Source organism: Platalea leucorodia, assembly GCF_965183815.1.
Source record: "Platalea leucorodia genome assembly, chromosome: 18".
Taxonomy (NCBI): domain Eukaryota; kingdom Metazoa; phylum Chordata; class Aves; order Pelecaniformes; family Threskiornithidae; genus Platalea; species Platalea leucorodia.
The window spans coordinates 8,679,319-8,706,527 of NC_138840.1; the positions used below are offsets into that span (position 1 = coordinate 8,679,319).

At 40.9% G+C, this 27,209-nt stretch overlaps 1 protein-coding gene across 1 annotated transcript; it reads right to left on the reverse strand.

Annotated features, from left to right (window-relative positions):
* Positions 1–430: 430 nt before the first annotated feature.
* MYOM3 (myomesin 3) lies at positions 431–26,755 on the reverse strand (the record flags this gene model as incomplete). The annotated part of the gene is made up of 36 exons (XM_082329905.1): positions 431–694; positions 1,411–1,466; positions 1,556–1,578; positions 1,695–1,731; positions 2,368–2,531; positions 3,347–3,452; positions 3,991–4,029; positions 5,107–5,194; positions 6,268–6,378; positions 6,666–6,733; positions 7,729–7,788; positions 9,043–9,187; positions 10,797–10,933; positions 11,065–11,109; positions 11,598–11,707; positions 12,066–12,222; positions 12,494–12,608; positions 12,686–12,864; positions 13,347–13,473; positions 13,634–13,821; positions 14,491–14,612; positions 15,241–15,415; positions 16,299–16,482; positions 17,109–17,236; positions 17,566–17,619; positions 17,941–18,140; positions 18,233–18,374; positions 18,657–18,818; positions 19,813–19,953; positions 20,168–20,212; positions 23,241–23,329; positions 23,982–24,077; positions 25,185–25,342; positions 25,586–25,745; positions 26,423–26,497; positions 26,649–26,755. The coding sequence occupies 36 exons, from the start codon at positions 26,753–26,755 to the stop codon at positions 431–433; spliced, it is 4,257 nt and encodes a 1,418-aa protein (XP_082186031.1).
* Between the last annotated feature and the right edge of the window lie 454 nt (positions 26,756–27,209).

Here is a 27,209-nt window from a genome sequence, read left to right on the forward strand (position 1 = left end):
TGACAACAGCGCTGAGGTGTCACCAAGGGCTTAAGTTTAATAATATACACACAAGCATATGTCAGCTACAAGATAATCAGTAACGCATAGTGATTGACTACAAAACAACTCCACTGAAAGCCTGGTTCTCGTATGTGAATCCTCTGGTATTTCCCACACAGATCTACTAGGAAAGGGTTTCTCTGTAAGGTGAACATGCACGTGTACACACGCGTGCATACACACACACGCGCGCGTGCGCGAGGATTGTTTTCTAACAACTACCAAAATAAAAATACTAAAATATTACTAAAATAAAAATACAGACATGAGCCTGAATTTTAGGGCAGAGACACTGAAAGGAATCCGAAGGAGTTAAATTTCTTTTAAATTCAGTGAGACATAGTTGACTAATTCATTTAGGTTTTTTCATTATAATCCCACCTGGGACTTACTCTTCTTCCATTCCTGTTGGTATCTCTCCATGTTTATAGACACTGATAGTAACCTGCCCTGTTTCAGAACCATACTTATTCTTGACATATATGCTGTATTTTCCTGTGTCTTCATTGCAGACTTTCTCTATGGTAATTGTGACAACTGTCCCCTTCACATCCATTTTGTAACGATCTTTAAAGACGATAACCTTCTCATTTTTGAACCAAGTGATTTCAGGGTAAGGATCTCCAGATACACAGCAAGTTAAACACAGGGTCTATTGCAAAATAGCAGAAACAGATTATGAAGATATAAATGAGCAAGGAAATTCAGTCGATGAGAAATTAAGAAAAATAAAAATCAACTCTCTTAGATTTTCAATAGATGAGATTCCCGGACTGTCCACTCCTTTTCCTGATACCCTCCAGTATAATCAGGATTAACCTGACTGAATTCACTGGGCCTGACTCATATTTGTGCTACTGTCTTTTTATAGCTTTCTTACACTGTAAAGTGACACTTAAATAGGCACATGGTGAATTTGCAATTACTTTACAGGATTTTTGTTCTGCCTGTGTACCAGTAAAGGGGAACGTGACTCAGAAATGTAAGCAGCAAGTTGGTATGATGGGAAAATCAGGGCCAGCACTTAAAGGCCTTAGTCTAATCCTATGGAATGGGAAGACGATAGAAAGGATCTGGCTGCGAAGCAGACTTAGGAAGCAGTAATACCCGCAAGCTGCAAGAAAGAGGTGCTGTGCCACAAAGAGGGCCCATATGTGCAGAAGCACGCGCATGTTTGGAAGCACCATCGACAATATAGGGGGCTGATACAAGTATTGTGGAGGGTACCGCTTCCACCTCTGGCAACTGCAGTAGCTCAGAAAAGCTCCGGGGAATGTACAGGAGGGGAAAACAAGTCGTTTTCTCCCCGTCAGTTATTCTTCTATGTCTGTGCAAGGGCCAATTATACGAACAGTTACTCAATATTACCTTGTCCTCCATGATGGTGGCAACATCTGGCAGACCTTGAACAACTCTGGCACGACCTGGGAATGAACAAATATGACCTTTTAGTTTTACTTATCAGCATACACTGGGCTTTGTTTCGCAGAAGGAAGGAAATTAATTTACTTACACTTTTCTGCTACTGCTGCTTCCCTGAAAGTGCGAGAGAGAAAATTAGAGTGGTTTTATTTATTAGGCATTGTATTCTCAATACAGAATATGACACTCGAAATAGATTTAGCTGTGAAAATATTTAGGCAGGAACTTACTTTAGCCTTCTGTGCTCAGCCAGGGCATCTTCAAAGGCTGCAAGGAATGAAAAGGTTTTAGGGAAAGTTGCCGTTTATTTCATTTGACTTAGTAGATTTAACATAATGCATCAATGTTGGAATTACAGGTATTTGTGCACATAGATATGTATAATTATCATCTAGACAGTATCTGTAGCTGCCTTAAAGAGATATAAATCTATTTATGTACTACTGAAATAAGTGGGATCTAGTACTCCCTTTCCAAAGAGAAGTCCAGAGGGGGAAAAAAAACCCAACTGTGAACAGTTTGGAAAAGTCTTTGTAAACTTGAAGCCACATTCTCTTTTCCAAGATGCCACCTGTAAGCTCTGTTGGCCTATGGAGGAATCAGACACGTCCCAGGAGCGGCTGCCCTCTCACTCATCCTTTCCCCAGGAGCACCTTACGCTATGGCAGCGAGGCTCCCTAAGGCTCCGGTCCCTTCTGCTGCGCACTTCTCTCCCCATGTTGCCTCTGACTTTTATGGGCACTTCACTGTCCTTCTTAACCCCATTTCATAGCGTGCTGTGATGGAACCGCGGCTCCAGCTCAAAGAAAGGAGAGAGGAATCGCTGCCCGTGATTTGAAGGAATCTTGGAAAGCAGGGCAGGTATATCTCATTCCTATGACGGTATTGTTTGACTCAGCTTACCTTGCCCAGACAAGTCGGTTGACAGTTTGTGAGAGTTGTTCCCATCAAATAACTGCAGGGTGTATGTTCCCTTATCTGCATCTGTTGGGTTCAGTATGTGGAGCCAGATCTGATTCATTGTGCTCCCAGCTTTCAGTCTGTCCCGGCTTTCCAGTTGTTTCTCCCTAAGTAAACAAATGATATCATTTCAATAGTATTTAGTAGAGCTGTATAAATCAGAGTGCTAACTTTTTTTAGACCTATGCTGGTTAGAATAAGAGAGTGGGAGTCAGGACGTCACTGTTAATTCCATGGAGAGTTATGTACTCAGTCGCTTTTGAAAATCTCATGGGGCATCTAGCTCTGCTTTCAGGCAGTTTGCCAAAGCTCTACAAACTCTGCAAAAGACCTCTTTCTTCTTATTTAGGAGATTAAATAGGATTTAGATGTTGAATATTTGTAAGCATTTAGCCCTTAAATGTTCTTGAAAATTGGCCCCCTTATATACATGCGTAGGAGGTTTCTAATAAAACACCATTTATCTTACGAAGACCTTATGAGGCTAAATTAGCTAGTGTTTGGAAATAATTTTTTAATGTTTGGGAATATTTGTTATTCAGAGTGGGGGAATAGATTGGTTTAGGGAAGTACAAAGTAGTAGAAATAAAGAATTTGAAAAAAACAACAACTTCTTTTCCTGTCTGTAACCAAGGTGGCTGTAACTGAGCAGTACCTTAAATGCATCATTACTATTCTAGTAAAGATGATCACTTATAAATATTTCTGCAGTGCTAAGATAAAAATAACATGACTGCTTATTTTGGAATTCCCAGACGTGTTTCAGGATGCAGAGTGAATTGTGTTTTTCAGCCCTTACTCAGACAAATCTACCATTGCCTTCAAAAGCTACGGGCTCAGGCCCAACACGTTTAATTTTGATGATAAACAGTTACAAGCAACAGGACTCCAGAAGCCTTGCAAATATCCTTTGGGGACTTACTTGTGATACCAAGTTGTTTTCATGTAGTCTGTGTAGTACTTCACATCTGTGTAGATTTTGATGCCTTCTTCAGTAGGCTGAATTTTCAGAGGTGTAGCAGAAAGAGCTAATAGTGTGATTGAAAGATGGAAATTGAGGAGGCCGTTCAAGAACGCACAGTTTTACATGTTACGCAAACAAAATCCCAAGCAACCTGTTAACATTTCTCTCTGCACAATGGGGCTAGCTGAAAGTAGGATGCTGTTCTGCCTTTTGAAGACCCTGGATCTTTTAGCAGCTGGTAGAATAAATGTCAGCATTTCTTCTAGAGACTTGGGTCTGGAATACACATCTCATAGACAGAAATAGTACAGCTTGGCCAAATTCACGTAGCCAGTGATGTGACAAGGAGCAGGCTGCCGGCACGTAAAGGTCACAGAATTAATTTCTAAGTGCAGAGGGTTTTATGTATAACCCTGGGTTTATTTACTGTCCATCCTCCTTGACAGTGTGAAGGTGCTTCTAATACTAAAGGACTAGTAAGTGGGTGGTATTGTACTTGATCCAAACCCAGGGACAGCTCCTGAGCAGTTTGCTTTGATCGTGGCACCCCGCCTTTCCCCCCGTCCATTATTACTGTGTCAGCCGATGAGAAAATGACATACCACTGATCCTGCACAGCTCCTTGAGAAGGTCTTCAAAGGCTGCAAAGACATAAAGATTTAAGTGTCTATAAATACAGTATTTAGCAAATCACATCTGATCTACCAACTTAAGTTCATTAGGGTTAGAATGTATTATATCTAGTAGTTATTCGTTGTCTTTTTCTGTTGCAGAGCTTACTCGGAATGGAGTTTTTGCCACTGACTCATTTATTTTTAGATGCTGGGCATTTCTTACTAAATGTAGATGCTTCTATCTTCCTTGGCACTTGATGTGAGCAACAGACTGCCTCACAGAAAGCAGATTTATGTATCAGGTTTAAATGATAGATTCCAGATGTCAGGGTAGGATTTAATCTTGGGAAGCAGAATCTTCTGATTGATGCGGAGTTGAAGTGACTGAAACCTTACTGAGCTTCTAGCTGTGATGCTTGACAGGATTTATAATGCGGTCATAGCCTGATAAATGACTATATATGTAAATGACATTAGAATGTCAGAACTGCATATTTGTTTTTCAATTTCCAGAGCATATTCAGAAGACTGAAAAGTGAAGCAGGAATCTGCAGTAACCTGTAATTGTTTTTCCACTTGATGTTGTCTTTAACAACTATTCTGTCATTGTAATTCAGCCTAGAATTTTTTTCACTGGTGGGGGATGCAGAGTGGAAATGGAAGTTTGTTCTCCTGATGCTTCGGAAGACTGGCTGAACTTCCAGGAGCGAAAAGTTGTCTGTGGATTATCAAAGTACAGTATGGACAGATGCAAAACAAAGCCCTGAGATCAGATACAAAGGAGACACTTACTCTGTTCATTGGGCTCTGTATAACTCTTGCAGAATAAGAGACCCTCTCACATAGTGCATTGTATGACTCCAATCTCACATGAAATACTTGTGATTCTTAAAATGATCAGCATATATATATATGCTATAGTAGATCAGGAAACTTTAAATTTGACTAGTAACTTTTTATGTAGGTTTTAATCCCTATAAAAGCTTGTAGGTACTATGGTAATTAACAATGTGGTAGAAAGTTATGACATTTGTTTTTAAATCCAAAATTAATCCCAGGCAGGGGGGTGAATGTGTATTGTTGCCTGATACAAGGTTGTCTTACCTCCTTTTGTGAGATCGAGTTGGGTGTAGTCCTCTCCTCGGTCGTCTGAAACAAGTGCTTTGTATTGGCCCTCATCTGCTTTGGTTATCTAGCAAATACATGTGTACATATGTAATAGTTATTAAAAAAAAACGAAAACAAATGCAAAACCAAACACGCGCACACACACCCCCCCCAACAGAAATGTCACAAATCATTGAAATAGGGCAAGATTTGGAAAAGGAGAAGAAGCTGAGATTTTCTTTTTCCCTCCCAATGAATTTGGCTGGACGGATCAGAAAGGAGGGCAAAAAAGGCAATTCGCTCCTTTGAAAGGTTAGAACAGGTCCTGGTTCGTTACGAACTGATGTGTTGTCAGTTATGGGGAGTCGGTGTCTCAGCTTCTGCCCTCAGTCACCCTGTACCAGTGCGTGCCCTTCAGGGTGTGAGGTACAGGTTCCTCTGGGACTCAGTGGTGACGAATGCCCACTGCTCCATGAATTTTCCTCGTGTTGCTTTGCCAACGCTCTCGACTCCCAGCCTGCAGTGTTCCTGCTGGCCCTCAGCAGAGTGTGGGCAGAGATTCCCGTTCACATACATTTATCTACTTGCTTTCTATAGGTGATTTGGCCGTTTGAAATTAAGATGAAAAATCAAACCCAAACAAGATTCAGATTAGCCACGCCGAGATTGCACTAAAATTCCAACTGCACTATCAAGCTCCCTTTTTTCAGCTCTGTCTTCTCTGAGGCAGAGTTAAGATTACAAGGGCTTTATATCAGCTTGTCTGGCCTTGTCTATAGGCCAAGCCATACAATTTCATTCAGTTACTTCTGTAATGAACTCTGTAACTTTTTTTTTTTGGTACTAAAGTTCATCTCCAGAATAGGCAACCAGTCCTGATCAGAAAAGCTGAAAAGCCCACACTTTTCTTTTTAGCCACTCAGGACATGTTAAACTTTTAACAGCCACTCACTGTTAAAAACATCTTATTTCTACTTCAGATCTATCTGACTATAATGCTAAATTGTGTCTTCTTTTGTGCTTTTCTCAGTGTTTGTTCAATTTCTTCCGTTTAGTGGGCACTACCCAAAACACACATTGAATGTTAATAAGATCAATCCGTATTTTTTGCATTTTCATGTGATCACCAAAGCCTCTGAGTTGCTTTATGTTTTTCACCTTTTTGATACGAAGAGTTCCTATCCCAGTCTGTGGATCAAACACGCCACCCGCTCGTTCTTTCTTATTGAAGAACCATTGGAAGCTGGTGTCCTTTCTCAGGTTTGCTGCCTGTTTGAAGTCAACATTTAGAAGTCAGGGTCCCAAATGCATTTTATTTCTGAATGCCTTGATGTCCTTCTAATATGAAACATCACTCGCATTAGAGGATTGCTGCAGAGTCTTAGAAACTTCCTCTATTAAAATTTCTGTCCGAGATATACTATCTCTTAACTTTCATTGGTCCGCAAATAAGCATTTGGATGAGCACTGCTCATACCCTTCCGTTAAAATTCACATCTAAAATTTAATGCTAAAGGAATTCAGACTGTGCAGTTGCATCACATAGCTGTATGTACCTTGCAGGTAAGGAGTACTTCACAGGTCTCAGTAACCTTCCATTTCAAATTCTCTATAAAATGTGGACCTATAAAAGAAAATAAATGTCTTTTGCAGTGCATTGCCCCAGCTCGCAAGTGTTATCCACGGAATTGCCCCCATCTAGTGGTGAATCCCAGCAGTGCGGTCTGTAGGGAATGCTTCGCGCTGCTGGGTCTTGCGTCCAATAAGCACCACGGTTTAGAGCATATAATTATTGCTGGTTTTGTAATGTCCTTAGGTAACGTATATTTGTTGAGGAATCCTGTCTCAAAATGTAGTTAATCATGCTGCCTAACCAGTCCTTTATGACTCTACTTTGCATCAAGTCGGTGTAGGAGTTGATAGATATTTCCCAGGTGAATTGCAATAGAATAGAAAAGCCAAATACATTCTGATTTTCTTCCTGATTCTGGGAGGGCAAACTGGGGCACAGATTACTTTCCATACACTTTCGTCTTATCCTAAGCACCTCTGAAGACAGGAGACTGGACCTATAGTCTAGTGGGGTATCACAGTTGTTACTAAGTGAATATTTTTATCCCCACTAGAAGGGGATAAAACCCTTCTAGATAACCTTTCCAACTGTAGTATTTTTTCTCTGAAACTGTTTATAAACTTCCTTATTCATGAATATAAGATGGGGGATCAAATGAAAGTGGAATGCATGGGTTTTTTTAAACTTATCTAGAGAATCCTGTTTTCTATAAGGAAAGTGTGTGGATCTTAATTACATGGTATATATTCAGATTGGACAATTTTCAGAATTCAAAAATGTTCAGTGTTACAGCACTGATGCAGAAGATCTATACTGAGGATTGTGGCTAGCATGGCTAAAACTATTTAAATAAACTATTTTGATTTTTAAGAGCAGGGCAGAGTATCTTAAAACAAGGAGTCTTATCCTAGTATATTAATCAGCTTAAATAATACACTTTAAAAAGATGATAAAGTATTTAGAGCACTCAGTGAAAGACCTTCGCTCAAGTTTTGCCATCCTGTTGGCATAGTTCCGGCAAGTCATTAACCTTCAGCTTATCTTACCTTGCTTTTTCTTCCATTGTCTCCGTTTTGCATCAGCCTCCTCTGCAACTTTAGCAAAACCTACGAGAACAGCAATGGTCAAAGTCAACAACCCCCCGGCTATTTCTCAGTGTAACACTTCAGAAATTTCTGATCGCGAAAGGCATTATCATTAGAGCTGTGGTATTTGTTTGTAAGCCCTCTCTAGTGCATGAGTTACCTCTGGTCCCCACTGAGAACCCTGAGCAGATTAGGACCATCACTCTTTCATTGTACCGGTTGCTCAGAACCTAACATTTATTTTCATTAGAACAAAGGAGTCTTTGGAGACCCGACCATTATGCATTTAGGAAATGAGATTCGAGTTTTGACCATACAAAAAGGTAGGCTAGAAACCTTGAAATTAAAATGTTTAGAAAGTAAGAAACACAGAAGAAGGCCGAGAGCATAGAATTTACCTCTGTTTTAGACAACCACATGTAACTTGAGTTACCTCTACTTCCTTCATTGTCAGTAAAGAAAAATGGGTGCTTTTAGAGCACAATTCATCAAATGTATTTTATATTCTGAACTTAACGTGTGCTGAATCACTCTGTAAAACTGCCTGTTTCTCTCCACCGGTTGTAAAGGGAGTCAAGTAGACTGAACATTTTTTAGACACTTTCCATTCAAAAAGTTCAGAAGCTTGAGAAGGTCACTTGAAAGCAAACCGTTTGCAAGAACTGAAAATAGACACTCTATGGGGAAGTATTTTAACGAGAATCTTGTTACTTTCTATTTTTAATTAATTACAAAGGCTCTCTGTGCTGGCATATACAAGGACCCTGTATGTTTCATGTTCAGCTTGCGTTGTTGCTCGCACTTGTCCTCGAGTGCAGGTGATGCTGGTTTCTTTATTGCGTTCAGTTTAATGCAATTAACCAGCTGTTAAAGACACTGAGTTTTCAACCTGACCCTGTCCTGAGATAAATGAGTACGTGCAATAACATGTTATACAGTTTACTGCCAAGACACAGACAGTTTGCCATAGCAAGATAATATGTAAAGCATTTGAAAAAAATAAACTCGGCATTCCACTGGACATTTTGCTTTAGCAGACCATTTTTATCATCAAGGACCCTATTTATAAGACCAAAAGCTTCAATTAATGTTAAAGAGAAATTCAGATAATTTCTTACATGATTCCTGGACTTTAAATGTGTGCTCAAGTAAATATTTGTTCTCCCCCTTCCCAGTGTGCCATTATAACTGTCGGAAATACTCTGGGGCCTTAAGTGCCTAGAAAACTTTCCACTGAGCATGGCAGTCTATATTTGATCCTGAATTTCCACTTACATTCATCCACAAGAGCTAGGGTGAATTGATTTTTAGCTTTTCCATCTTGCAGCTGGGCTGTGTACGTCCCTTTATCATCATCACAGAAATTCTGGATTATCAGTTCTACGAGACCTTTTCCTTTGACAAAGTTTATTTTATGTGTCTGTGTAAAACAAATGAAATACGATAAATGGAATAGTTTCTCCACAGTGGAACTGTTCCAAGGCCAGATCCTGGCACAGCACCTCCTACAACACTCTGACATTACAGTCCTTTTATATATGTATCCTTATATACTTCCCTCGTCTTACAGGAGTAATGAAGCCAGTGCACTGTGATACTCTACATTCTGGGATTCATCTATTATTTGTTTATGTATGTAGGTATAGCAGAATTGCTTACAGCAGAACTTTTCTCTGGAAGAAAGTTTCTGTTAAAACCACGTAACACAAGACATTCTTTCTTGTTGGATATTACAGACTTTTCAGCTTACCAGAATCTGTATGATTCTGTATAATAGAAGTGTTGCACTTAATTACAGATCTGTGGCATGTAATTGCATATTTGGGCAATGATCAATAATATTGCCACTCTCTTGACATCATACAAGCACTACTGAGCCTTTTATACATACACCCCGAAACCTGCCAGATGCTTAAACATCATTATGCCTTACTGCCTTGTTTGCTCTAAGCAAATATTATCATTACAAAGAGCTTGACAAACACTTTGTAATCCTGCATAACCACGCCAGTTCTCCAGTGTAGAAAAGACACTTAGAACAGACAAAGCCTTCAATAAATTTGCTCCACGTTGCTTTAAAAAACCCCAGCATCGCAATAACAGCTCTGTAATTCTTTGGCCTAGTCCTATCCCTTCGTTATATCTGTTCTTGTTATCTGGGCATTGCTACATTGCATTTAACTGACAGGCGAATGATTTATATTGTTCTTCATTCTCAACTGTTCTCCCCTCTGGTCCTGTCATTCCAAATACTTTTTAAATGTTATAATATTAACTTGATATGGGAAGACAAGGAAGAGGCTAGAACATTTTTTCAATGTATCAGAAGATTGGAGTAACATATGATGCAGTGTTATTTCCAGTGCCTCAGACTGAGAAATAAATCACTTTCATCTGCTCTTAGAATTCATGAGATTGATCCCTACTCAGTTCAAAGAGACAGGGTGGAAAGCTTGCAGCTTTGCTTGGTAAAGCAGAAGAAAAATGTCCTGTCTCATTGTGAGAGACGGTATTTCTTTAGCACCCACTGAAATGAGTCACGTTTGCTCATCCAAGACAAAGCTCTCTGTCCTGCACAGGTGCATTTGTAGTATCAGATGAATGACACAAGGCTGAGGTTTGTTGTCAGAAAATTCCCTTATAACAGGGAAGTCTCTGCTGCGGCACGATTTTCAGAGGCAGCCTCTCAGGAGCGGGGGGATAACAGGAGGGCTGGGTGAGGAGGGGACGTTCTCAGTGTTACCACGGAAGGTTTTGCCGGCCATAGCACAGAGGAATATTACGCTGTCTTGAACTCACAGCGTCAGTGCTGCAGCCTTGCTTGATACTAGGACTGGACAGCTTGAGAATCAGACAGCTGGCTTTCTGTTTATGCACAGTGGAAACCCAAGCCCTAGAGTCTTCCAAAAACACAGATCAAAATATCTGATGGGAATTTAGAAAACTGGGAATGTACCCATTTGCTCTCTCTCCCGGTTCAGCAGGGGGAAGGTAAGTCAGAATTCGAACCGAACCAAACCAAAACATACTGGAGTACTTGTAAGCTCCTTGTCGTTGAAGATTAAATGCAGCTCTGCATTTGGTGACAGCTTTTCAACCTCCAACCACAGCCGCACTTCTCCTTTCTCCAGAACATCAACGTTCCATCCAGATATCAGCTTGATCACTGGAAAACAAAGAGAACCACGGAGGGGAATTCATAGGCAAGCCGCAGAATTTGGCTCAGCCAGGGTTATGCCAGGGTTCCCCTTTCAGAGTCTGTACATATGGTAGTGGCTTCTTACTGCTTCAACTTACATGGGTTCCTGATTTCATGGCTACGTTTCAATAACTTGTCCAGATCTGAAATGCAAAGAATAACAAGTCATTTAGATGAGTACAACTAGGCCAAAACGAATTCATTATATTAATTTAATTTAAATTGTTAATGAGCTTTATTTATGTTGAGAAGAAGATAATAAGTAGAAAACATTCGATAGCGGGGAGGACTAGAAAAGGTTGTGAAGATAATTCTTAGTTATGTCTGAATAAAATGTTGGTTGTATCAATTCAACAAACGTGTTAAAGAAGTTTTCAATCACTGTGATAGTGTAGCTGTGTGTGAAATCTGAACTGTAATGGAAAAATGACCCTCCAGGAGCATGGAATCTTTTCTTAGGGGACTGTAAAAGAAACTGCCCTTGAGCCTTCAGGGAATGGGAAACATCTTTCTAATGATGCCACTATCATTATCACTTACTATTCCTCTACGAGAAACTTTCCTCTAAACATCTAATATTAGAAAATTATAGCACATTAGATTTTTGTTCTTGTCAACTATTAGTTTTTACCTTCTTTTGTTAAAGTGCAGCTGGCAGAGATATCATCATCTACATCCGTGACCTCCACTGAATATATACCCAGATCCTTTTCTGATGGGTCTTTCAGTATAAGCTTAGATCTTAGAAATAAAAATAATAATAAAAAATTATGCCTCTTGTAACAGAATGCAATACATTTGATACACCTGGAACATCAAATATAGCCTTCATTGTCATTCATATGTGACACTGAGGAGCAAGACAAAAACATTAGCATTATGATGGCTGATGTTTCCCTTTTGTGACCCGAAGATTGCACTGAATGCCCCATTTCATGGACACCAGAGCTGAGAATGCAGAAGTTCAGTTGTGTATATGCATTTTAGCTGAATATTGGAAGGAGAGGGAAACATTTGGCTTCACATTTTTCTCAGTGTCTAATGTGTTCTTTATTTGCCAGTCCACAATTCATTTTCTCAGTGTGCGTTATATACTCACTTATTGCCTTTCTCTTCAGTGTGAACTCTGTCAGCATCTGGTGGTCCTTCATAGTCCTTTGACCAGATAAATTCAGAGGAGTCATTCTTTTCAGGAGCTTCAAAAGTCATATAGATGAAACCCTCTTCATCGACCCCAAGTTCAATTTCATTTGTGCCTGTATGAGAAAAAAACCCACAAAACATTCCTTACCAAAACAGGTTAGGGCTTAGCTTCTGGACCTCTAACTCAAAAACAAATAAAAAAAACCCCAACAGTGTGTACAGCTAGAGTAAGTTCATTTGGGCAGTTTGTTTTGCTAATCTTTATTTTGACTGTGGTTCTTTCTTGCTATGAAACATGTAGCTGATGTTTCATAAAGCAGTTTTTTACTGGGATCATCATAGTATTGACAGACTCGCACATTCCCATCACTTCTAGTTTCATACCGGGTTTGGTTTTAGCCACCACGGGGTCTGAGGGGAGTGAAGGGGGTCCAATTCCAGCCTTGTTCAGTGCTCTTACTCGAAAAATATAGCATTTCCCTGTCTCCAGATCTGAAACCTGCAGGAAACAATGACAGGAATTAACATAAGATTAAATGAGAGGCAACACTTGGGATACTAAGTGCATATACAGACCTTCATATGGGTGGCGGCTATGGACTGCTTATTTATTTGTTTCCATTCCTCGGACCCTTCTTCACACACGTCGACATAATACCCTGTAATCGGACCCGCTCCTATGTACAACGGTGCTTCCCAGTGGAGCTTCAGGGATGAGTCTCTTACTTCGGTGCACTTCACATCATAAGGAGGGCCTGTTCAAAGAAGGGTAGGCTGTCAAACAGTACCATTAAAAAATGCAGCCGGGTGCACTTTGTTCGAGTTTGAGATCAGAAAGCAGAGAGTTTTAAGATAACAAGTGGATAGTGGGTCCATAGGAGTTGCTTTCTATGCTCATTAACTGTAGAGGTAGGTTCTAGAAAAAAGCATGCATCAGCTGGTTTAATGTTATTTGCTTTGGTGTAATATACAAAGATGTTAAGATATTAAATCCAGATTCTTCATTCTCTGGAAACATTATTAAAAATACCTGGGTGCTGTGTCTGTGTAACGCAGAAATAATAGCTTACATCTGAATCGGAACTTCCCCAGAAGTGTGTGTGTGCTTTTCTGTGCTGGGAGCAACCCTTGTACAGACCTATAGTTTTCTGAAGTCCCTTGGATTCACAGAAGAGTGAGGAGATAACTCGTATACCTGGTAATATCTTTCTGGCTGTTGTTTTTACATGAGAGATACCTGGTTCTGGCATTGTCCATTCCTCACATCTGAACACGTCACTGGGTGCAGATACTTCCCCAACACCAGCCATGTTCACCGCACAGGCACGGAATACGTACAGGTGACCTTCCTCAAGGTTGCTGACCTTTGGGTTAAGTGCAAACAGATTATTAGTACAGCCCTGCATGGTCGTAGTCTTGCGAGGGTAGGAAGAGAGTTCTAGAGTGGAAAACAGCTCAATCCTTGTTATAGCTACTGTTGCCACCGTGCTTAAAGGAGGACAGTATTATATCTGAAATGAATACCGTGTAAACTCGTTGAGGAATTGGCTGAATATTGACTTCATGCCAGTCTAGTTCAGATGTATCATGCTGATCTAGGAAATAACCCAGAATCTTTGTTCCTCCCTTGCGCTTCGGGGGTTTCCAGCCGATGGTCATGTCAGCCTTCCCACAGTTTAGGAGAACAAACCCGTGCGGTGCTGATGGACAAGCTGCGCAGCAAAGGGAGAGAGAAAACACGGTATTGTTCAACGCAGGTTTGGGATCTAGGGATCAGGAAAAGAGGCATAAGAGCTGGGCTGAGGAAATCTCTGTGTGCTCGTACCAGCTGTGATTCTGTTTGTGTTAAGGTCTCCTAATACCCCTTTTGCAGTGTAAAAGTATTTGAAAATGACCAGATTCTTATTTGGAAGCCACAGCAAAAGTCACGGATGTGTCTCAGGAGGTTTCTTGCATGTTGCTTTATGGTTTGTCTGACAGAAAAGATGGAAGCAGTGGGTCGATAAAATGGAGAAGATGGAGGGTTAGATAGTGGCTACTGTGGTTGGTAGGATTTTGTAATTGCCCTGGAGAAATTCACAATGCTGATTTCAAGATACCAGCATAATTGAGCACTTAAAATGGTCACTTGTACCAGTGCCAAATTAATACTGAAAATGTAACACACTGCTAAGTCAAAATGCTAATTAACTCTGCCCACCCTTGACAAGTATAATTGATGACAGAAGCTGCAGGGTACAAGAAAATCAGTTCCCTCTTGCTTTGCTTTGCTTATCTGCTCAACATTATTACCGCTACACATAATAATAGCTATGCATGACATACACATTTTTGAGGGATTTAATTTTTGTGTGTATGTGCATGTGTATGTTACTACTTACCAATAGCTGGCCTTACAACAATAGGATCTGTTTCTGGTGAGCTTTCGCTTAGTCCTGCCTCACTGACAGATTTCACACAAAAGACATATTCTTTTCCAGGCTGCAGCCCAGGAACGGTAAATCTAGGAGAGCAAATTAATATGTTTGTGTTTGTTCAAAGTACAGGTAAACAGTCTTTTGAAGAGACAGCAATACATTTTAATAAGGCATCGTTACTTACAAAATCATTATTTGCCATTACAAATTAAAGTGCACTGTGTCACATGAAATAGCTGCCAATAAATCAGACAGTAAGTATGGATCAGATAGAGAGGTGTCACACTGCTGGCTGCCATTGTCGGTAGAATAAATAGGACTTTTTAATGGACTTTTTCTGCTTGACATGTGACCCCCACAGCTAGAGAGGTATTCTAAATCCTATGTGTGAGTGACACCAACTTACTCTACTGGAAAGCAAGCAAAGAAATGGAATGTGGTTCTGCTGGTGCCACAAGATCTGTCTACCTTCTGCAGATCCAGAGTCTATGAAGATACACGCAGACTTTGCTGTCAGTCTGGCTTTGGATGTAAAAGTCAGACTTTGAGCAATACTGAATTCTAAAAGATGACGTGGTGTTTGTGTGCGTGCGTGCCTATGTGTGTGCAGAGAAGGAAGTTCTTTTTTTGTCTGAAATATGACTCCAGCCATAGGCAGAAGAATCCAAGTTGGCACCCTGTCTTCTCTCAGTGGAGTATAATAGCTGAACTCACTCATTACATGTCACGGGCTTATTATTGACAGTTTGCCATTCTTCTGTCCCAGTCTCCCGACAATATATGTAGTAGCCAAGAGGCTCCAGACCATCCTTTAACTTATCCCATTGCAAAACAACAGATGTCTTGGTGTCTCTGAAAGCTAAAACCTGAGATGGTGGAGGCAGAGCAGCTAAAAAAGAAAAAAACAGAGAAAAATAGGAGGGGGTTAAAATTTATGAATTAAAAAAAATATTATAAGTCAGTTGGCCTGTTTGATTTATTCACCTCTTCCAGAGCATCGTTTTCAAATTAGAGCAAAATACCATGGACATTGTCCCAGTCTATAGCCTATATTTTTACGTTTGGGTTTGCCATATCTCATATTCCCCTCCCTTACAGCCCATTGCAGAGCTGCACCCACTTAACCTTCTCTGAAGTAGAGGAGAAATGAGACTCATGTAGTAACTCTCATGTAGTAACTCTCATGTGACTCAACTATGAAATGGGACGTGCTTCACTCTTGAGAAAAAAGGACAGTATGAATGAACACGAGGGCAGCTTTAATACAGAAGAATATAAAAAAAAATAAAGAGTGCTCATCTCTCTGCCTAAGGGAAACATGGGCATGAGCCTCTGCATCTCTTACTGTTGTCAGCTCAGCCCAGGAAGAAAACAAAACAACTCAGCACTGCAGAGACTGCTGTTCTGTCTGAAGCCCCCAGAGCGGGCTCCTTCAGCAGGCCTGTCATTCCTTCCAACACTCGTCTGTGTAACCACTCTCTTACGAGGTGCTGGAAGCATACTGGGATTAACCGCAGGCTTCAACTGTTTCGTATTTTATTAAATGTAATTCCCCCATCATTGCTTGGTTAGATTTACACTGCACTGACCAACTGCAAAGTAATTAAACAAGGATTTAAGGCTTTAAGAGATTTCCTGATATCAAAGCAACTGCTGTGTAATCATATACCATGAAGCTTAAAGGAAATGGAGGGCAGGGGAACCCACATTACTTTCATAGTACATCTCCTTTTCCGTATCGTTAGTGTAGAGCATATTAATGAAATAATTACCCAGTTTTGCTCCAGCAGTTACAGGCTCACTGGGCAGGGATGGCTCACTGATTCCATACTTGTTAACAGATCGCACGCGGAAACAGTATGATTTTCCTTTAACAAGATCAAAGAGTGCAAATCTTGGGGAATTAACTGGCATATCCAGATTAACCATTTGCCAGGAGTTGCTGCCTACAATCGACTGTAATGAAAAAGGCGATGATTTACAACTCATGTTGTAACTCAAGCTTAAAACCCTCCTGAGCAATAACAAAGCTGATCTTTACAGGAAAGTAGTTTAAAAGAAACAACCAAACCAAAAACCAAACCAAAACCGTAAATGATGTATTTCTTGTTGATATACCCAAACTTTTCTTCCTTGGCAACAGAGGGCCCCTTTGCAGCAGAAATGGTACAGCAGGTGGGAAATGAGTATGTATGAAAGGAGATTGGCAGAAGATACTAATTAACTGGCAAAATGATTAGTGGGGAGCAGGAACGTGAACTGTTGTGCAGTTCTTCACAGCTTTTCCACGCTTAAGGGCCCCTAGAGCAGGAACAGTCTTCCTGTTAAAACTCTGCTACTGTTCTGTGGTGTCAAACTGACTTGTTTATTCTTTGTTAATGATTACTACTTGAGTTAGTGTCAAGAGTCAGGATCATAGCTCAAGTAAACTGTGGAGCCGGAGAGAGGCTGAGCAAGCCATTTCTGAGGCTGTAGTTCTCCAGTTATCAACACAGTGAATAGCCTTGCCTGTGCTGTAGACCATCTGAGAAATAAATGATTCTCTTCTGCAATTTCCCTTCTACGTGATATTATTTTCTTACCTTTTCCACGTAATAATTCAGTGGCTCTCTGCCTCTTGGATCTGGTTCGTCCCAGGCCAAAGCTACATAATCTTCTCTGACCTCACTTGCATGAACATTGGTGGGTGGCAAGGGAATTTTAATATGTCCTATGGGAAGTCAGAATAGGCTGTGCTTTAGTTATAACATGGCAGGAGAAGAAAGTTCTTTTACAATGGATTATGTTTTCCCACTATAAAGTGAGATTCTTCAATATAAAGGGGAGACTTAAACCCTTTGGGGACATAGAGGCAAGCCAAGATTATTACAAAAGGCTGTGCTGTTTAGGATAGTTTCTGATCCTTGTGCAGCTTACAATGATGTTTCACCATATATTTTCCTAAGTGTGTTTTCTCCAGAGTCATGTTATTACAGATCTCATTGTTGTAGAACAATCATTCCTCTCTGAGAGAATGGCTCAGAATAAGTTTGAGCTTACCTTCCAGGTCATCCTTGAAAACTTCAATCGTCCTGCCTTCGTCGTATGGAATAACTGTAATGTCAAACAGGGCAATGTTATCCACTTAAAGAAGATGCTTGAGGCTTGTCAAGAAAGACAGAGCCCAGGACTGTGTCATTTCATTATATGCACAATTATATACATTTCATTACACGTACAATGAAATGCCGTAACTGGTATTTTGATCTTTTTCTCTTCAGAATAGTACTAAGGTGGGTTCAGCAAAGGCATAGCACGGCAGGATGTTGCAATGGTATTTGTGAGAATGGGGAGAATCTGGACAAACTGCATTCAGTTATACCTGCAGCCTCACATTGTACTTAAGGAGAAAATTTTCCTGGTCTTAGTACCAACCTGTCACTCTCTTGTCCTTGCTGGGGTCATATGTTGTAACTGGGTCACTGGTTTTTGAAGGATGGCTGATGCCCTCTTTATTGACAGCCTTTACTCGGAACTGGTATGTCTGTCCTTCAGCAAGGCCCAAGACAGGGTACCTGCAGGTTTTCACAGGCTTGTCATTGCACGGGACCCAATCCTCTGACCCAGCAACACACCTGAAGTGAAACACAGCCCAGGGAGTTCCTTCATGGTTTTTCCACAACACGATCATGAGCTTTTTCTGCTGAAAGATGATTAACATACAGACCTTTCAATATAGTATCCCAGGATCGGACTTCCTCCATTATCACTGGGTGCTACCCAGGAAAGAATCAAGCAGTCTTTATTTACATCATGGCATTTCACGTTGAGTGGGGATCCAGGTGCACCAGCTGTTTCTGCTGCAGCATCTACAGAAACACCAAGTGATAACGGTTAGGTTTTTTTCTTCTCTGTACCAAAATGTTCATTCAGTAGCTTAATTTTAAGTGTCTAAGGGCCTACATCCCAGTAATACAAGTCATATTTTCTAATACTTAAATCACTACTGAAAATAAGATTTGGACATTTTGATAATTGTATCCATGCACAAAACTGGGAGACATTTCTTGTGTATGAGGATGTGCAATCCTTTATGCCAAAGTATTAAGGAAGGAGCTTTTGTTCTGAGTAGGATAGAATCCCACTTATACCTCTAACAAACACATAAGCGGTCTGCTCTTTATATCCATCCAGCGAGGGGACACGGATAGTGTAGAATCCCTCGTCTTCTTTGTAAGCACATGACACCGTCAGAGAAGCCTCCTGGTCTTGGTACTTTAGTTCCCGACATTCAGAGTTCTGCAGCATCTCACCTGTGAAGCACGAGAAGGGGTGAAGGAACCCTGCCTGAACTGGCTGAGTCAGCAGTGGCCCATTTCCAAACGCAAAAAAACCCCACAGAGCAAGATGAGGGATCTGTAAATCACTCCTGATATTATTATTATGCCTCCGAGTTACAGTCATGGACTCTGATCCTCCTTTGTTGCTGTGCCTCTCTGTTCCCTTTGCACAGAAATGCAGAGCAAAAAGCATGGTCCTTGTCCTGAAGAGCTTGCAGTCCAAGCGAAAAAGAGTAATAAAATGTGGCTGCAGATGAATTAGTGAATGAAAGGTACTCTTCACACCAGGTAACTGGATGCTCTGAAGCCTGCCAAAGTGTTGTGCCAGCTCTAACTGAGGATAAATCACTGCTCAGCATGCAGGATCTTTTGCCTAAGTAAGTGGTGCTCAAAACCAAGCAAGCAGAGTGGCACATACTGTGCATTTCGTGTATTTTTATCAGATCTGAGATACAAACTCTAGCCAAATTCTCCTCAAATCACTAAAACTCAGTAGGCCCTGCTATTTTCACAGCTGATTCTGGCAGAAGCGCTGGAATGGCAAGAGCAGTCTTACTGGGTTGCTTCTGCTTTCCAAAACTTAATAGCCCAGAAAGATTGCCAGTTTGGCTAAGATCGACATCCTTGATTGCCAGCAGAACAACACAGAACACCCAAAAGTTTTCTTCACTAGAGAACCACTGGCTTTTCAAACGCTTGGCGCTTTCGTTGTATAGAACTAAGGCTCTTAAACTATTATTATGAACAGAAATAAGTAATTACCTCCAAAGCATTTGAGTGGTGTCATCCTTTTACAAATGAGGAAAACATAGAAATTCAATAATAACATCTGTAGCTGAGAAGAGCTGAGAGCAGCTTAAGAATCCTGAATTCTAATTCTCTTCTGTGAACATTAGATCACAGCTGTCAATTCAAATAGTATATTCATATAGGTATATGTATATAAACTTAGCTGTTGCATACAAACCATCTCTGAACCAGGTAATGTCTCGTTGGTGTTCAAGTAAATCAGAAGAGAAGTAACAGGAGAGGGTGAAAGGCTCCTTTTCTCTTGCAAATAAGGGTTTCAGTGGAAAAGCAAAATCTGCCTCTCTGGCCAGAAGGGATCCTATGAAATAAGAGCAAAAGTCAGCATGACAGACTTTGCAGAGCCTTCCTCCTTCTAGTATCTTTATTATCATATATTTAGAGTGGTGCCTGAGCCTTGCACTTCCAACATGCAGTCAGGCTAATAGGAAAAGCTATAGCTCTGACAAAAAGAATCAAATTGCTTCAAGCTATAAAAATAAAAGGAATAATAATAACAACGATAATTTACTCACTTCTGTATATTTCTGAATCAAATCCTGACTCCTTTCCATAATATTCTATAAGACAATAAGAAAATACATTTAGCAAATCTCATGCCAGTGTTTATCTTCCCCTCAAAAACACACAATGATGCTCAGCAAACTATGGTTTTCCCTCAGACCAGCTCTTCATGTGAACCTTCAAACTGCCATCATATGGTAAAACATTAATTCATCTGACAGCTGATGACCTTCACAAACAAGCACATAGGGAATTGTTCATATGACTATACCAGGATAAGCAACACTGCTTTAAACGCTCATGTGCACACAGTTATTCATAGCTAAGGAAGGTTTTTTCCAGTTTGGCTTCTGTCTTTTGAAGCTGCACTAAGAAAGTTATGCTGAATAAAAGCATGTGTACGGAGAGCTCCAACTTTTGTCATATGAGTGTACCGATATGGTACTGTCCGAATTAGAAGCATGACAATCTAGGATCACCCATAACTGAAATGCTTCAATTACGTCCCTGCTTGGAGACAGAACATGACAGCTACTCATTGCCCCACACAGCACGGAAAAAGCAAGAAGAACGTGTTGGTGTCATAAACATTACTGAAAGTGGAATTTGCCCAAACCCCTGGGTTTAAGCAGCATTCCCAGAGGATGATGTGCGATTCTTGAAGACTGCCAATGACTGGGACTTCAAGCTTTAACCAAAAGAAAGGATATCTGTCCTGAGACACTGAGGTAATTCCTGCAGCCGAGGGAAGCGTGTCCCCTACCAAATCACTTGTTTCGGCAGCTGTGGATTCTTTGGAGGCATCATACGTGAATGCTGGCCTGCTTCACCCGATCCAGCCTGTGACAACTGCTGGCATCGCAGCACAAAACGAAATAATTGGGGCTGAAGTCTAAGAACCGATGCACTTAACACAGGATGAAATTGAGATACTTTCCTTTCTTATCTTTATAAGCCGCAAGAAATGCACATAAAATAATGCCTGTTTTTTCAATGAATGAAGCTTGGCAGTAGCAGAGCTCACTCATAAGCAAAAGATGAGGACTGAGTGTTAATAGCTGAAGAGGAAAGCACAAGAGGCAAAGCACAGCCTCTTCCCAGGTCCTGTGAGACCCTCAGCGATGTCTGTAGGGAAAGTGAACGTCTGCTGTAGGAACCGTGGATCCCGGAGGCCGTCCCCTGGCATCAAGGGCATTCCAGACAGCGTGGGGCCAGGAGAAGAGATGCCATCGGCCTGCCTGGGAGATGAGGAATGTTTCCAGTGGAGGCAGGATTAAGGCCTTGGTGTAGTCTCTATTTTCAGAATGTTAAATGCAAATAGCAAAAGGAAGAATCATGTTACTGGGATGGCATTAGACAGGGTCAAGGGAGAAGGAACAGCGTGGGCCTCTCACCCGCAATCACAAGGAACAATGTTTGCAAGCTGTTTGCAATGCTGATCAGGCCTGATGAAGGACTGTTTAATTGAGCACTTAGAGGTGAAGAGAGCAGTCCCATCCAAGGATTTCTCTGATAGACCACAGCTCTTATTCTGCCATCATGCCTGCTCTGATCCTACAGATGCTGACAGGAATTGGGAGGAGTATGTGATTATTGCCATGGATTTTTTTTCAGACAGCTGCTTCTGCTTTATGGCAAAGGCCCAGTTCCTGAGTTCTGGACATAGTATAAGAACCTTTATAGAAGAGAGGCATTGCACACTTGGTAACTTTTTCTGTATTTCTGCATTAGGCTAAGGGGAATTTAGGAATCTGGGAAGGCTTGCAAATGAAGGTTTTCTGGGCTATTATACATGTCCCCTCAGAATTGGTAAGTGTGTGCTGCATATTTCCAGATATGCTGAATTTTGACATTGTTTAATTAAAGGATCTGAAAGATACCATAAAAAATACACTTCTGTTACAATTCTGGAGTCACGTTCCTCAGTATGCATATGTATCCCCAAATGGTATTCAGATGTGATCAAAATATGGCATGCAAAGAATAAGGATGATAATAACATAACCCATGACAGAGCCAGGAATATATTAAAGCACTAACAATAAATATACTATCTAAACCAAAGAAGACCCCTTCTCTCTGAAAAAATAGTTCAAGCTGTCTTTACAATTCACTCAGTCGAAGAAACCCATCTCTTCGTGAGCAGTAAGGTATCCAAAGCAAGCCTGTTCCCTTCCTATTCATCTGTTACCTTTTGAATTACTCCCTGGACTCTGTTTAGAAGCATTTAGTTGTCTACAGTTCTGTGGGTCTATTCTGTTCAGGCTTTTTATGACAAAATTGTTATTTTCATATATATATATGAAAATATGAATATACATATGAAAATAACAATTTTGTCATAAAATATGACATTCATATATATATGAAAAAAATATATAAAATGTGAACAGCTAAACTATGATCCTATGAGACTGCACTGCATATTTCTTAAAGCTTGATATAATTTCCCTTTTTAAGTACTGGTAGTTTACTTCCTTCACCATATGTCTGGATTTGGCTCGTGCAGAATGTGTATCTATGGAGTCTACACCAGTTATTTTAAGAACAGCACAGATCCTAAGAAGAAAATCTTGTATTTGCTCTTGGTAGTTACCGATTTGAGAGAAAAATACAGTATTCTATGCAATATTGCACTGAGAGATCCCCTTGAAGGCCACAGTGCTTGTTAACCACTTCCTTGCTTATCTTTCGAAATGCAGCAGACCCTTTCTAAGCCTGTTATGTATTTAACTGTATGGCTGTTTCATATCAGTCCAGAAGAAATAAGTAAGGAAGGACAGCTGTGTCCGTATGGAATCCGAAAGATTTTGCCTGCGTCCAGAAGTGACTGAGAAAGAGAAGCTGTTCCATCAGCCATATACATATGAGTTAGTGGTAGCTAAGGATTATTTTACCCAGTTGTGCTTTCCCCTCACTAATAACCAAGAGAAATTCTCCTCTCCTGTTAACAGAGTGCTCACTTCTTTCTCTGTTTTTCCAGAGTGCTTGTATGGTCCTGTGATATAATGTATAGCATTGAAAATATTTTACAGAATCTAAAGAATTTGTAAATTTAAAATGAAAGGAACATTTTCTACTTACTCCTGACAAGGACCGTAGCAAATGAATAAGCCTCGCCGTATTGATTCTTAACTTCAACACTATATTCAGCAGAATCTTCCATGGAGCATCTGGAAGAAAAATTTCCCCTCCATTTAGATTTCAGTTCTTGTTCATACTCCACAGGACAAATTCAAAGGGGTTTCCCTTTAATCCCAGAAGTCAGAAGCAGATACTTGTTTTTTATCAAGAACCTGCTTTTCCTTTCAATTACAAGGATTTCTTATACTTAGTGGTCAATTTTTTTCTCTTGATACATAGAAGCAAAACATTTCAAGTACTGAACAAGCAAAAGACCCGTGGAACACTTGGTTCCGCTGAAGATAGGCATGCATCTTTAGCACATGTATAATTCACAGAGTTGAACTAATGTCACTCTGATTACATTGATCCACCCTAAATCACACGGGTATGTCTGCTTGTGAGTGCTCTTAATGTGCATCGCCTTACCCTGAATGAGGCAATTTTAGCCATGCCTAAAAAGAGCAAAACCAAATAAACGTCTAAATTTTTTTTTTTTTTTTTTAATTTTTTAAACCTCATGAACTGCTGTTGAGGTTGCTTCCTAATGGCAGAGGTTTAGCTGAGACACAACACACTAAAGTCAAGCAGGGTCAGATTCCAGAATTCTCTTTTTGTGTTTAGCATACACAAACTGGGAGTTTCAGGAGAGCAGGTCTTATTCAACTGAAAAAACAACTCGGACAAGCGGACATACATTACCTGCTGATGTGCAGGGTCAGCATCCCAAACTTGTTTTTTATCTTGTATTTTCCTGCTGGGGCTAGGCGAGGATCAATACGGACTCCGTTTTTATACCTAGTTGAACACAAAGGAAACATGCTGCTTAGGAAAGGACGGGGAAATTGACTGGTAAAATTCACACTTTATTTTAAAATTAACCATGTCAAACACAACAGAGGCACAACAGAACAGAAGAGTAGACACAATTCCCTCTTTTACAGGTCTCCCACATCAATCCAAACCATAGCCCTGCGTGTGCTTCTTCCCTAGGGCTGCTTGCAGACTGCCTACGGGCAGCTTAGCGCTGGCTTGTTGCTTCCTCCTCAGTTTACGCTCCCTGCTTTGCAGGTTGGTGAGGGAGTTCGAGCAGATGTCTCTTGCTTCTTTGTGTTCACTGGGGATCTGTGGGAGGTTCATGTTCTCTTTGCTCTTTGAATAATTCAGAGGTTGTTCTGGAAGGACACAGGACATCAGGAGCTCTGAGAGGAGCAGAGTTAGCTGCCTACGAAGTCATTAGTAATCCAAATGTTTGCATACTTCAAACCCTCCATGGGAGCAATGGTCAATCACTTTAACAAACTGATCAAAGTAAACTTTGCAAATTGGTTTTTGAGGTGATCTTTCATTTATTTCCATCCCTCTGTTATTAATAGTAAGTGCTGCAGTCAGGCCCAGTACGTAACACTTCCTCTCCTGTGGTTTGGTAACTACGCAAAGCTGAGTAAATGAAACAGTTGGTTTGTCTTTTACAAATTGTAGAAGCGGTGTCAGTTTAATGCTAAAACTTGCATGGTATCCAAGGTAGTCAAGCCTCGATGGTGTGGATGTGTGCGGTGATTTAGTGCTGGCAATAGATTCTGGTTTCCGAGACTTAAATCCCACGTTTGCCTGCAGGACGGAGGACAGCACCAGGGGAAGCAGGGAAATGTACATGAATGTCAGTCCTGTCCCAGCAGGAGCCCGTTAGGTCTGTCCACTGCCTCCAGGGCCCACTGAATACTTAATGTCTTTACGGGTTCTAACAGTGGAACTGGAGAATTGAAAGTGTTTTCTGTGATTTCTGAAGCTCTCCCTTCCTTCTTTCTAGCAGGACACAGATGTTACTCCTCTGGTGGCTTCCTGAAACGCACGCAGACTGTTAGCCACATGGGCAGCACGAGTCATAGCTATCGACTGACATACCAAGTAACCTGCGGCGGTGGGGACGCCAGGACTGTACATGCCAGCTTCACTTCCATCCTCTCCCAGACTGCGTGTACTCTGAGGGGGATCCAGAACATAGGCGGTCGCCCCGAACGCAGCTCAATGTATTCCTTCTCCACGCGTGCCTTTTCTGCAGCCTGCGACAAAGAGAGACTAAATAAAGGCAATAGAAGGGGATTATGTTCTAACTACACAACGTCTTTTACAAAGGGACATGTGGGATAATGCTTCAGTGGCAGGACCATAAGGCCTTATTTCTAATGGTTTTGAGGTTGTCCTAACACCTGACTAGGCTTAGTATCCTCTCCAGAATGCTAGTTAGTCTTGGCAATTTTAATCCTGTTGGCATTTCTGCTACCAAGAGAGATGTCTGATCTGACCTTCCTCCGAAGGGCCTTCCGGTCAGCTCTCACACGCAGCAGTCTGCAGTTCCGAATAACCTCCATTTCCAACTTTTCCATGTCATTCCCAAACCAAACTCTCTTTTGCCCCCTCTGTTCTAGCTCTAGGATAGCAGCTTCTCTTCTTATCTTGTAATCCCTGCAACAGAGGATGATAAAAGCCAACAGAAGTTAGGATAATGCTTTTCATTTTGTTTTGGTCTTTTTTGTTGTTTTATAGCACATATTTTTGGTTAAATCAGAACAAGCGCTAAGGACGGAAACATCATCTTGCATGCAGTATGGGTACGAACATCAGGCAACTATGCCTCATAGGAACCAGCAGTGCTACCGTGAAATATAACACTTTAACGGCACAAGAAGGGGATCCACTATATGACCACTTTTAATCCCAGGCGGGGAACTGGGAGAAGGATTAAAGGGAGGAGGGATGTTGCTAACTACTTCGGTTGTTCAGCCATGACAGAAGGATCATTGCCAAGATTTTCTAGGAAAGAGGGGGAGTTCCATCTATTACCATGAATTTATTAATCTGACTGTATTTTCCATTTATTCATATGAAACCTGGTTTCTCTTAAGCCCTTGCTTGTGAGCAGGGCAATATTAAGTATTATCACAGGTACCAAGGTGATATAATGTCGTTTCTTGCATTTCAGTTGAGGTCTGGTGTTTTTCTTTTTAAAGGAAGATTGAAGGTTCTTGATTGCACCTGCTCTTTTTGCTTCCAACGAAATGAATTGGAAACTGTGACCCCTGTATACAAAGGCAAGGTTGCATACAATGGTTGTATTTGAGTTATAATGATTTCTGACTTACTGTGGTATTTCGGAGGTCAAGGCGAGGGCAGCTGCTATCGATAACTCTGAAGGGCTGAAAGTCTCTTCTTCCTCACTTCCAGAGACAGACGCATGTAAAAGAATCCAGACAAGGTTCCATAATTTAATAAACTCAAAATTCAACAAATCTGTGAATGCTCAGTGTGAGTGTAGAAAGTCCTGTCTGGACCTGATTTACTCGGCCTGTCCCTGGCTCTGTGGCTTACCTGGTTTTGAACTTTTTCTTTCTAGTTGTGGAGGTCATTTGCAAGCTCTGTTGCCTCTCCTCCTTTTGCTCCTCCTCTCTGTGGTGGAAGAAGGTTCGGCTTCCCATGCTGGGACGTCAAAAATGAACTTTCTTGCTGGAATAGAATAAAACATAAAGTGGCTTTCAGATAAGACACCTTAACAGGATCTCTTGAAGTTGTCATTAAGCCCTTGCTTTGCTTTGACGTTCAAGGGCTGTGAATGAAAGTTCGCATAATACTATCTTCTGGCATTCAAACTGTGAAAGGGGTTTGTTTCATGATGCTTCTATGAAAAATGGAATCAGATGAAGAAATTAATGTCTTTAAAGGCAGCTGAAGCTGTAACAGAACAGTAAGTAGGCGGCATTTTGTGGGTAGTTTTGTTTTCCTAGGAGTGATCTTATGCTGTAAATCTGGTGGATATTCTTCCAGGGAGTTCCATTAGATCAGACCCCCAATATAGCATGCAGATGAATGAGGGAAGGAGATCAGAAGAAGGGAGATCAGAGGGACATGGAAGGTTAGGGACAAAGTAAGGTA